Consider the following 12,991-nt stretch of genomic DNA (forward strand, 5'->3'; position numbering starts at 1 on the left):
ATCATGGAAGAAAAACATAATTTTAGCTGTGATTTGTACTTGCAGGTTGACTTGATGTAGGATGCTTTGACAAAAGGGAAAATTATGGGGTAATAGAAAAGCGGCTTTTTCGGGATGTTAATCAGAATCAGTCTTCCTATGAAGTGTTTCCTCCCTCAGGTCTTGACAAGGTGATGGCTTTTGGAGGATGGAGGTTCTCAATATCACCTGTGTGCTGTACCAGATACTATGGCTTCTGTCAATCACTTGTGAGTTTGTCTTGCTTGCTGCAAACCATGATAGATGATTACTCTGTCTACTTCAGGGAAACTGGCTCAACGGGCCTTTCTGTTCCTAAGCGTATGTCATCTTCCCAAGATAATTAGATGGTACATACCCTTTCTGACCTTTTGCTTCTGCTAGCCACCATTCTTTATTGCCACTCAGGTCAGAAAACCGAAGTATCCTAACCTTCTGGTACTCCTGAAGACTGAGTTCCTGATCATTTCTTGCTTGAAATGCATAAACAGCATAGAAGGTCTGAAAAAGGAAAGCCACAAAACCCAAAATCTGAATTCAGAAATATAGCCACGTCTTACTTTGTCATTGTGTATTAGTATGAATTCTGTATGCAGAAAATGTGTAATAATGTATATGAACCAGTACAGAACTATGTGGTCTGCAATTGCTAGACAGGCTACAAGGAACAGGGCCAAAATCAAAAGTACAATTGAAGGATCTGTGAAATTCTGCATGGGGAGGAACAAACCAAGCTCTGAGACCTCATCACATTACTACACTAGTAAGCTTGTCAGCTCACACCAGGTGCCCGCTTCTGTCACACCAAGCAGCCTTGGACTGGATGGAGAATTTTCCAGCAAGATTTTGTCAGGGATAACCACCTTTCCTAAAGCTCCTGTGCTCAAATATGGCACCCGTCTAACTCCTGTGCCTTGCTGATCAGCATTGCCACAGCTTTCTTGTCAGTAGTAAGTGGAAAAATCCCCCAAACTGAGCTATTTTGCAGGTTCCTGCTCCATAGGAGAACCTTGAGGTGTTGGACATAACGTGGGGTGTGTATTCTGTGAACAAGAACCGCGATTTGTGGTTTAACTGATTAGCTTTTCCTACCCTGTAGCTATTTAAGCAACGCAGAGAACAGAGGATAATTAATTACCATGTCATACTGACAGATTAGTTTTTATGGTGTAAAAGGAAAACATTTAAATTATAATTCTAGATTTGAAATAGGAACAAGAAGACAGGCACAGTGTGTACCATACATACATGCTGATCATCCACATCCTGAAAAGCATCAGTCCCTGTGCCATTAATTGTGGGAGTTTCGCAGAATCGAAGAGATGAGGTACTGTCACTCTTCTCATGCTCCAGACTTCTTGGGCTGCTGTCAGTAGAGGGCCGTGAGGAGACAAAGAGGCTGATATTATCAAAATCATCATCAGCAAAGCTGTTTTCTGCCATGTCCTTCTGCAGTTTGGCTGGATTGTAAGGCCTCAGGAAGGAGGAATACACATACCCTTTAAAGACTAGACACCAGAATGAAAAGAGAGAAAATAAGCAAACAGCAAAATACTGCTAAAAACATTTCAAACCCAAACGTTTTATGCAGCTGTCGGTATGACAGAGGCAAACAGATGGGGCCAGAAAGAAAAGGAAATCAATATCCCAAAGGGAAGCTGTTATTGGGATGTTTGTGCAGAGAACATACTTCCTGTGTCAACAAGCCATCTGCTCATACTTCCGAAGGGGTCCTTTTGCTCCACAACAGCCACCAGTTCTCCTTCATGTAAATCAATATCAAATTCCTGTGTGGCATTGCACTTGCGCTTAGCTTGGTATAGCAGTTCTGTGCTGTATGTAGACAACAGCTTGGACCTGTGGCCTTCTGTTTGACGTGGGGATTCGAGCTGAAAAGCAAAGAAAATTATTCACTGGGAATAATGCTGAGGCCATTTCTAGAGCAATACAGGTGCATAAAAAAATGTGTTTGCTGTGTGTGGCAACTGACTCTACATTTTCACATACAAATCAAGGAGTTACTTATACAGCTATACGTAACTAAACCTCCTTTGCATATGTAGCAATGACCTGTGGAACTGCCATATTAATGGGTAAGCAATAAAGGGCAGATTTTAAAGAAATGTAGGAATTGCACTTATTAAAGACCTCTTAGTCTCTCCTGTGCTCTCAAAGAGCTGGTGTTCTGTATGTGAACTGTTACTTGCTTCATTGTTTTACTGTAGCAATGATCTTGTAATACGTGTAAAATATACCTCTCAGATACCTATGTAATATCACCAAAAAACATAATGCAGAAATCACCTGAGGTGTGCTAAGGTCACATAACAATTTGCATGATAAGGCATTAGGCAAACAAATCAGTAGTACCCAAACAGTCTGCTTTTTGTGTGAAACTACCTCGCTCAATAAGGCCAAGGTGCTATTAACTAGTGGTAGCATATTCACTCAGGTTTTGGTTAGAAGGGAGGGAGGGAGGTGCACATCAATGTGATCTTAATGCACCTCGGAAGCAAGAGCACATGTGCCTTACTGATGTAAAAGGAATCCTACAGCTTCCTCAGCTTCTCCCATAAATCAGCACTTGAGCTTTTATTTTACTGCAAACTAGACTCCTAGAAGCTCTGGAAATGTCTGGTACAATTGGGAACTAGAGGGACACAGATTTCCCAGTGGATTTTCTGAATCTTCTGCTGTGGGGGTGTATGTGTGTGAGTATGTGCGTACACACCAGTGCACATAACCACAGCTGAAGATGAGGAAAAAAAATGTCCCGAGTTAGAAGACTAAGATGCACTGTAAGAGTATTTAATAAAAGAAGTAATTGAAATTTACCTGTATAACCTTAGATTTAACATGTGTGTGAAGACCTAAGGGTAATCAGAGATGAAACTAAGGGTAATCAGAGAAGAAAGTGAGTTTTGAAGGTAATAACATGAAAACAGAGGAAAGATCTTCAGAACCTGATTCAGAGTCCCAGTGAAATAACCGATCCCAAACTTCTAGGTGGCATAAAGATGGATTTGTTTCAGAAGTGACCAAAAGAGGATGTGTCACACACAATTTGGATGTAGGGTACTCACGGAAGAAGAGACAGGTTTCTTTTTTTCCAAGCTCAATTTTCTCTCAATAAAGGTTGCACTGCTGTTTTCTTTTACAAAATTCAGCTTGTGAACCTCTTCCATCAACTGATTCTGCACTTCACAGATGCTTGTGGAAGACAGCTGCAAACACAAAGGTGGGTTAGATCTCACAAACAGAATGGTAAGGAGATTTGAGAGAGCAGATTTGGTTTAATGGGCTGAACACTAGGAGTCAGGAAATCTGACAAGTTGCTGCTATTTTCTGCAGAGACCATGGCGTGCTAGGTACAAGATGGAAAGAAAGAAAGGTCATTATTGGATTTAAAAGACCTTCTAATTTAAGTTAAATCATTAAAAAATATTCTAAACAGTGATGAAAAAGAGCAGCCTTGCTTTTATGCTACTGAGCCACCTGCTTTCAGATGCAAATGTGCATCTCAGCAGCTATCAGGAGCTGCCGATGTGTTTGTAAGGCTTGAAGTATCTTACATCACAGCTGTGTGTTTGTGCAACTGGAAGCTGCCACCAGGTTAAAAATCATGTGGGAAGCTGAAGCTCTGTCTATGGCACTGTGTATGTGCTTTTGGTCTGTGCCTAAACACAAATGTATTTGCTGACGTAAACAGAAAGAAGAAAAATAAAGTAATTTTGTAGGCAGAGCCTCACAGAAAACAATGCTCGATACAACAGCTTTCAAAATATGAAATGGTCAAATTGCAGGGATGCAATTTCTTCATGTGGGAAAAGCCTTCATTTTCCCATTAAACAGCGCAGCTCTATGTTTTGATCATGACTTTGCTTGCTTAATTTTTCAGCTGCCCCTGACTATGATGTGCTGTGTTCAAGGCTGATGGAAAGGAATACTCCAGAATTGCCTCACTACAATGTGTTTCCTATATAGAGTCTTGCTCTGGTTCAGGTGAATGGATGTGGATGTGTGGAAGGCATTATTGCAGCTGCATTTTTCCAGGGGTTCAAGTCTTTTAGGCAAACGTACAACAAAACTGAAACACTGTATGACTTTCATACAAATTAATTTCTCAGCGTCATTCTTCAGGAAATTATCGTTATGATCTTAAAGGTCTTTTCAAAATCAGTTGATTCTATGATTCTATGACAGTGCCCAGAAAGAGTAGTGTGGGCTGGAGGAACAACTAGTGCCCTTCTGTGTAGCTCACACAGGCATCTTTAATACCTTTGGCTACGTAAGTGAAATGATTTGAATTTTCTAAAAATGCCAGCATGGACAAAGCTATTCCTTACTGCCTAGAGATTTCTGCAGTATATTGGGTTTAACAGAACTTGCTTTTCATAGAAATTACTTAATCAGATCTCCTAACTCGTTTCTCTTTTGCAGTCATCTGTGACTCTGCAGGTCTGGCAGCAAGAGGAGAGTTCATGTACTTTCTTAGAATTTCTCTTCCTGTGTTTTCTGGGCCACTTGGGGTAGGTGCTAAGAAACAAAGACTAAAAAGCTAGCATCTGCCTCATTTTTTGCCTTACTGTAATGTTCTTGCCATTACTATCACTGTAACAGCTGCATTTGGATCACTCTTGATGAAAAGTTCAGGCCTGACTTAACCTCTGCTGAGCTTTCAAGGGGAAAAAACCCAAACCTATTCTCAGCAGAACAAACAAAATCAGTATAGTTTGTAGGCATGTGTCCTACATAACTCTAGCCAAATCATACAGAAAGAAAAAAGATGAAGGTAGTGCTTACATCTGTTTCTAAGGTACTTACTGGAACAGGCACCACCATAGCAGAATTTGATTGAAGTGCTGCAGACATAATATTCATGAGGAGGGTGATGAAGCAATGCAGGCAGTTCAACACAATCTTTTTGGCTGCTCTGTTAAACACCTGAAGTTCTTCCACTAGCTGGGCATTAAGAGCCTCATAATCTTTCTTTGCCAGGTCCAGCTCTTCTCCTGTTGACCTCTGAAGGTAGCTGTTGTAGTCCAACAACTTGTCATAGCGCTTTTGGATGAGCTTTTGTGGGCCTGAAAACAAGGCTCGCAGTGTTGAGAGAGGAGTCAAAACAAGCTTGTCCAGCTGAGCCATCTGGAAAGATATAAACCAGATCTACTTATCACTTTATTCATACAGTCCTTCAGACCCAGTAACAGGTTAAGCCTGATGGTAGCCTATCAAGCAACGTGTTAATTACTCTTCACAAAGCACTGCTGTTAGAGGCAACTTCCAGCAGCATCTAGCATGAGTTAGAATCTTCTTCATAACACTGCAAAGGAGAGGTAACAGTTTTGGATTTCAAAATGTCTGGTAATACTAGTGGTCCCCTGGAGCATGCAGCCTTCAGTGTGGCCCTCAGTGTGTTACCACTGAGGAAAAACTGGGCAAGGATAAGTGAAGTGGTCCAATAGAAGTGGGATTTCTGTATCTGGAAGGCCCATGCCAGTATACAGTCTAGAGGCAATGAAGTCTTGCTAAATGGCAGTCTTGCAGTCTTGAATGCTATCAAAGCTTTTTTTTTATTCCTTTTCTTTTTTTTTTTCCTGGAAACAGCTGTAACTCAATTCCTGTTTAAGCAAACACAAACAATCACTTGATTTGATTAAATTATGTTATGCTTGTTAGTTTTATCTCTAGTAATCAACAAAATTAGACACCTGGTAAAAAAACGAAGTCTCAGACTTTTCCATTAGTCTCTAATTGTCTCAAGGGATTAATATTGCATGAAATAAAATTTATTTTTGTAAGTAAGTCGCTTGTTCAAATACAGCACAGGCTTGTAGTGAGTAAAACTCATCATCGTAGTAAAGCTCTTGCACATTCCATGTGAATTAAGCTGTTGGGTTGAATGTGAGAATAAAAGAGCATCTGTCCCTCTACCCTCCATATCACAGCACAGTTGAGGACAGATCCATTTTGGCACCAGAATTGCTCTCCCAAGGCCAAGATGATGTATACTGGCTAGATAGTTCCTTTATTTCCACCTGAAAAACTGGGCTGTGTTTAGCAAATTTTTGATTGATGCATTAAGAAAACTCTTTTTCCAGACTGCTGATTTCTGGAAGAGAAGAGGCTATTGTGGATTTCTGCCCTAAAATTTTCACTAAAATATAATGAGAGAGGAAGGTATTCATTATTGACAAATGCACAAAGGAAAAAAAAGCATAATAACCTAAGCTCACTGCTGAGATCTCCATTGATAATAGCCTTTCAGGAAAACATCTGAAGAACACTATGAGTTATTCAGTGAGAACATTTACTCATTGTGCAATGTCAGGACAAAACTTTTAAAAAGACCTTTATACATAGGATAGAGAATCCTTGTGATCTTGTAAACTTAAGACACAGAAATAAATAGATAACAAGTAGAAATTAACATGGTTAATAATGTAGAATTGCCTCTGCTTTTCTTTGATGTTTCTGAATGTGGGGACATCATCCATACTGGACACACTCACCACTGCAATGATTGAGGGGTACTGCTCTGCACTTTATGCTCTCATTCATTATAAAGACATTGAAAATATCTTTCTGATTGTTGTGATTATTTTTTGAGATTCCTTTCAAATGTGGGAACTTCAGAGGGAAGGAAATACAACATCTTACTTCCCTGTCGTTATCTGGGTGGATGTGGTCTGTCAAAGATCCTTCAGTTTCTTGGCAGACTCTGTTTTTAGTATTTTAGAAAGGATTGAATGGCTACTTTTTACTCTGCAAAAACCTAGGAAAGTGGAAGAAAAACTTCATCTCTGAATTTTTCCAGCTTGAGCAGCTGCCCCATATTTTAGAGGCATTTTAGTCTATGTTAGTAGAGACATTTTAGTCTATGTTAGTAGAGGCAGGCATTAGAGTTCATTTGGACCCAATGTCTAGTTGAAAAACTATTACTTTTTTTTTTTAAATTGCTTTTTAATTCCTATGGGCTATGTTTAGATTTTTCATGGTTTTCCTACATGAAGGATAGTAACTTACTTGAAAATGTAACAAAGCTGAGATTTGCACAGATCTATGATTTCAGGAGCATGGTCATGAGCACAACAAATATCACAAAAGTCAATCTAAAACTGCAAATGTCGGTAACAAAAGTTGCAAAGCAAAGATCTGCTGCTCTTGTCTGAAGCTCAGGTGAAACATGCAAATTTAGCACAAAGATTCTAGTTTAAACTCAGGAATTTAGCTTGGTAAGTTTTCTTCAGCTCTTCAAGGGAAAAAACAGTGCACTGAATTTTATCTTATTTCTTACAGAAACTCAGTCAAAAAATATCACTCATCTTTTCCAGAGGATTCCTGAAGTTTTTTGCTCTTTTCTGTCCTAGTCTTCCTTACATAGACCACCTGTTTTCTCACACATACAGATAGCTGTGTAATGCTGGACATTGCATAAACTTACCAGATCTTCACAGATATTTGCAGTGTTGTTCCTTGTTTTCAAACAGTTGTTGACTTTGTCATCTCTGTCTTGCAAGATTTCCTGAAGACCAGTTATATTCTGTGCAGCCAGGTGTATAGAATCCTAATAAAGAAGATGGTAGGAAGATGAAACTGTGTTATGATCTGTTTTAGTATACTGCATTCACTCATGCAAATGCTGCAATAATACTGGTGGAATCAGAAATATTTTCTGTCTCTGACACCTGTGCAGTTGCTGTAGTTTCCAGCCATTGTGGAATTGTTTACTGTGATAATATTTTCCTTTGTTTTGTCTATTGTCAGTGTAAACTATTTAATAATCAAGTTGTTAATGTTCAACTGAAAAAATTATGCCCCAGCCTCATAAATGTCCCACTGGAATTTAGCTACTCCTCAGAAAGAAGCCAGGTTAAGACCATGCACCCTCAAAGGCCTCTTTTGGAGGACTAAGTAGGACTATGGTGGTGAATTTCACTTACTCTGAATTTTAATCTTAGCAAAGTATGCATCTGTTTGTTTGAATAGGGAACTGTCAACCCAGTTCAAGGCAACAACCTTTGCTGGCTGAGCTCACTGGCCTTTCCGTTTGCTGAACCAAACAATGTGCATTTGCTATAAGCTCTGGCCAGGTGGCTATTGATCTTACCTACCTCTCAAGCAACGTGTGTGTCCAGTTTAAGCACATTTACACTTTGAAGGGCCTTATGCCATCTACAAAGTTGGTAAGTTGTCCATGAGAGGGGAAGTGTTGCTACATTACAAGCCAACCCACATTCTTGGAGAGGATAATAGCAAAGACTTTTAATGGGCTTGAGCACTCTGTACATCTAATGCTAGTCCTCAACACAACCTAGCAACAGGATAAAAGAAGGAGTCCTCACAGCCAAAACATTTATTTTAGGACATTTTAATTCATGTGGCTGCAACTCAGTTCCTCCATTTTAAACGAGAAGCAGTTGGTGCACCACTGCAGCAGATGTGCATGACCCATATGACAGCTTCACACAGTGATTGAAAGTCATAACTGTGCCACCAGACAGCACCTTCTTTTCTGTGCTGCACCTATAGATCTCCACAGAGCCTGCTTTTCTAAGGGGAAAAATGAATTGTGGGCTTCCAAACTTCTTTGCCATGGGCTCGGTAATGCAACAGCAGCACAGCTCATTTATTTAACATTGTGATGTAGATATGCCTGCTTATAAGTAATTTGGTGTTGCCTAACCAGTGTTAAACTGGTTATGGACATGGTTTGTGGCCACAGATTTCAAAAAGCCCTGTACCCACCTGTAGATGTTGTATGAAGAGTGAAATGTTCTTCACACACAGTTTCACGGTCTTCTCTAAACTTCGAAACAACTTTTCTTCCTTATTAAAAGTTTGATCTTTCACCTAAAATAGATGTTTGCACTGTTATTTTGGCAGCCCAAAAGAGCCTGGCTAATGAAAGAAACATCCAGAGCACTGCTGGAAATATCCCAAACCCTCCCTGAACTCCTCCCTTTGAAAACAGAATGATTGGTCCCTAATTCTTCCAAGCTCCAGTTTTAGTCCAAGAAAAGCTAAAGGCACAGGGCAACATGACAGAGAATTTCATTTTTAATCCTTGTGGAAGCAGGGAGTTGCTTTATTAAAAGCACACCTACGTTTACTAATAAAACTCCTAATTTTCTGTATGTTATTGTTCCATTTGAGGAAAGAATGGTGAAAATTGTTTCAGATATTTTTATGCCGTGGAATTGCTTCCCTGGGTGCTTAAGCGTGAGTGATGGCAAGATTTCCCCCTGGCACGCTGTAGATGGAGCTGTTACCTCTAGAGCAACAAGACCTCAGCAGCTGGAAATAGGCTTGTACTACTTTTTTATGCTAACTGAAAAAAAAACTGAAAATACGTTTATTTCTACCTACCTTTTAGTTGGGGAATTTGAGAAATCTCAAGTCTTGTTTTCAGCAGTCTTACTGTAAGGGTCACAGAGTGTTTCAAAGATGTGAATTGGGAACTTTCTTAGTCTAATTAAGCAGGACAGAGGGCTGAATATTTAACAGATATATCCTGATTCCAAAGTGATTCTCAAATGTTTTAAGCTTAATTAAAAACAAAACAAGCAAACAAACAAACAAACCCAAAACATAAACCAGAAGCTTCTCATGGGAGACAAAAAAAAAAAAATTAAGAAAGAAAGAAAAATCACAGCTCCTCTTAACCAAATTTAATTCTCTGGTTTTCTGTGATTTTGTAGCCTTGCTGGTGACCCATTCTGAATACAAAAATTTCCACTGTACAAATCAGTGAACAGAAAATATATATATGGGTAGTTTGCATCAGAGAAAGGGGGAAAACACTGATAAAGAACAAAACAGGGAAAACCAGCACATGTCTTGTAGAGTCACATCTAGAAAGGCAAGTGACCTTGTACCACCAACCATCTCATGCAGTGAAGTGCACCGGATATCATTTTCAAGGACAGTTGTAATTGATTTTCTTTGAGACTTAGATTTAAGCTTTCCTGAAAATGCTTATCCTGCTAGGTTTTGAATTACAACCTCGAAATTATGAAGGAGCGTTTTATTTTTGGGAACCAGCACCCATCAGTCTTAGCACAGGGTTCTGTGTCTCTGGCAGTTTTTGATGGTTCTATGTCCTTAAACACAGAGAGGCAAACCCCAGGGCCTTTCCTAATCAGAAGTGTTGCTCATCTTCTTTGGTGGTTTCAGAACCTGAATGTTACGATGTAGAGCAGGGTGGACTGAACACATTCTCAGCACCAACAATAACTATTGCCAGTCTAACCTGCAAAGCATTGGTCTCAGGCTGAGCTTTACAAAACTACCAGCCACTTCCCCTCTGCTGAAGATCAGAAGTTTGAGAAAGTCAGATAAAAAAGGAAAAGGTGGAGAACACATTACGTTATTTTCTATTTCAATCACAAAGATTTTCCTGTCTTCTGTGACAGTCAGAAAATGACTTTATAAATGATGCAGAAGAAAAGCAACACCACAAACTCCATTTCCAACATGTTTTTTAAAAATGCCCGGTGCAAAAGCAGAACTGAAGCTGTCAATGCAAATCTGCAGTTGGATGAGTAAGTACCTGAGGTTCTCCCCCCGTCAGTATTTTCAGGTGGCTGGTGACCCTCTTGGATTTCTTGCTAATGGAGTGGATGTTCAGTCGGGAAAACTTTTCTTTAAGGGTTTCATCATCATCATTCCTCTTATACTTCAGCACTGCAGATAGAGAATTTCATGACACTAATAATCTGTATTCACAGGGCTTTTCACAGGGATAGGCACACAAATATGAAACCATTTGAGAACAGACACTTTGATGTCACCTGCTGTAATCTTGTGTGAAAACGCTTGAGATGATGAAAACCCTGTTATCAGTGGTAGCCTTGGGAACAGTGAAGTTAGGGCTTCAACGTGGCAAGTCTATAAGACATACTGCTATTACGGCATCTTAATTATTACCAGTGTTTGCAACTGTATTCTGGACAATGGACATGGATATAACTTGAATTGTTTAATCATTTTCATATTTCTGAAGTTACCATGCAGATAACATAGCTGGCTGAGGACAAGTGACATTAAGGCATCTGTTACCTTCTTGAAACCCAGCGTATTACACAACTTGGGTAGCACCAGCCAAAACTGTTGTAGTGATATGACTGGAGTTGAAACCTCTCTCATAATTGTCAGCCCAAACCTATAAGGACAGAAGAACTTAATGTGCCTTTTTCTTACCTAAATCTTTCCTCCTTTTAAGTTCATTGATGTTCACGTTTATGTTTTTCATAGCAGAAAGGGCATCTTGTAGCACTTTGTGGTCAGGGTGAAAAGCAGGAGTAGCATTCAGGAGTTCACAGAGTAACAAGGGGTATTTCATCACCCGTTGCACTGGTTTAATCATCAGGGACCCCATGTCCATTAGATTTGGCTTTCCTCTACAATTTATTAAAAAAAAAAAATGACACATAAGGGGAAAATCCTTGAAGACAAAAACTTTTTATTATTTCTGTCTAGCCATTGAAGCCACTGCCTTTTATATCCTTTAGTTAATCTTTCAACTACAGAAAATATCAAAACCAGAGCAGTGCTTTGTACCAAGCCATAGTCACTTAAATGTCATTTCTACTTAAGTCGAAAAATAAAATACATCTGTCAGGGAACAGGGGTTGTTGTAAACAAAACCCTCCTCTCACCCCTTTAATAAGAAATACACACTGGGTCTGATTTTGCTGTATTTTCAGCAACCTACCAGACTATTGCTTAGACATTTCCTCTGAAACTGCCCCACTCAGTCTGAGGGGGTGTGTGGTACAACTTACACTCAACAACACCCAGGAAGGGTGGAAGAACAAATAACAGGAAGTTTGAGAAACGCATCTGAATGGAGTTATTGCATCCTGGCCCCTCAGGGTTGAAATTGCAACATCTCCCTCTTGTGAGTAACTGGGATGCCCATTCATTCCATTCTCACATCTTTATTGCAGCCTTTTGTTACTTAAAAGGGGCCTGTAAGAAATATGGGAAAAGACTTTTTAGCAGGGCCTGTTGCGATAGGATGGGGTGTAGTGGTTTTAAACTAAAAGAGGGGAGATTCAGGCTAGAGGTGAGCAAATTTTTTACAAGGGTGGTAAAACACTGGCACAGGTTGCCCACAGAGACGGTGGATGCGCCACCCCTGGACACATTCAGGCTGGATGTGGTTCTGGGCAACCTGATCTAGTTGAAGATGTCCCTGCTCATTGTAGGGGGGTGGACTAGATGACCTTTCAAGGCCCCTTCCAACCCAAACTATTCTATGATTATATGACCTCTTGACTCACCGCAGTGACTCTTAAGATTTATTGTCTTTTACCTGTGGTTTGGTTGCTGGTAGGTTATGTCTAATAATGCCTGGGCTTCCAAAAGGTACCAGATCTGGCCTGGGGAAATCCTGAACATACAGATATTCGTCCAGGCTTGATCCAACCTGCTGGAAGCCACTTACACAAAGGCAAAGCAGGCAGCTGCCATGGGTGGCAGAAGGATGAGGGTAGGAAAGTCACAGCTTTCAGCATGGGCACAGCTCTGCAGCTCCAGGCTCAGTCCCTGCTTGACATGTGCACTGTCTCACCTCATAACCAGGCAATGCTCTAGCACCAGTGCTGGCACAGGCTACCTGTGATTCACAGACCTCCCCTTTGGCACGGAGCATCAGCTGTTGGTAACAGTGCAAAGGGCAGTAAAGCAGAGCAAGTTTTCCATTTGCAGACCCAAAAAGGCTGCTTTGGAGGGGAAAAGGTTGTTTGGTGTTAACTATACAAGAGATAATGCAATCAAAGAAGGATTTCTACATATGGAAAGATGAAATAACACAATGTAGTAGAAGAGTACAAAACCAGGGAACAGTCACTTGGTTTTGTGGGCTGACATCTATTGTTTTGTGCAGTAGAAAGGGTAAAAGAGAGAGGAGAAAAAAAAGCTTTCGTTTCCACTTTTATATGCATAAAAAGTACAAGAGCCAGTCCTT

At 40.1% G+C, this 12,991-nt stretch overlaps 1 protein-coding gene across 1 annotated transcript in view; it reads right to left on the minus strand.

Annotated features, from left to right (window-relative positions):
• Positions 1-333: 333 nt before the first annotated feature.
• Positions 334-12,991, minus strand: part of ARHGEF38 (Rho guanine nucleotide exchange factor (GEF) 38) — a 35,576-nt gene continuing 22,918 nt past the window's right edge. Inside the window, exons 6-14 of the mRNA XM_010009373.1 lie at positions 11,221-11,420; positions 10,571-10,704; positions 8,767-8,871; positions 7,463-7,585; positions 4,843-5,163; positions 3,102-3,242; positions 1,709-1,907; positions 1,267-1,526; positions 334-519 (exon numbers count right to left, since the gene is read on the minus strand). Of these exons, the coding sequence (XP_010007675.1) occupies positions 334-519; positions 1,267-1,526; positions 1,709-1,907; positions 3,102-3,242; positions 4,843-5,163; positions 7,463-7,585; positions 8,767-8,871; positions 10,571-10,704; positions 11,221-11,420 (1,669 nt within the window). The remainder of the gene's footprint in view (positions 520-1,266; positions 1,527-1,708; positions 1,908-3,101; positions 3,243-4,842; positions 5,164-7,462; positions 7,586-8,766; positions 8,872-10,570; positions 10,705-11,220; positions 11,421-12,991) is intronic.

Source organism: Nestor notabilis, unplaced genomic scaffold (assembly GCF_000696875.1).
Source record: "Nestor notabilis isolate BGI_N333 unplaced genomic scaffold, ASM69687v1 scaffold4142, whole genome shotgun sequence".
NCBI classification, from domain to species: domain Eukaryota; kingdom Metazoa; phylum Chordata; class Aves; order Psittaciformes; family Psittacidae; genus Nestor; species Nestor notabilis.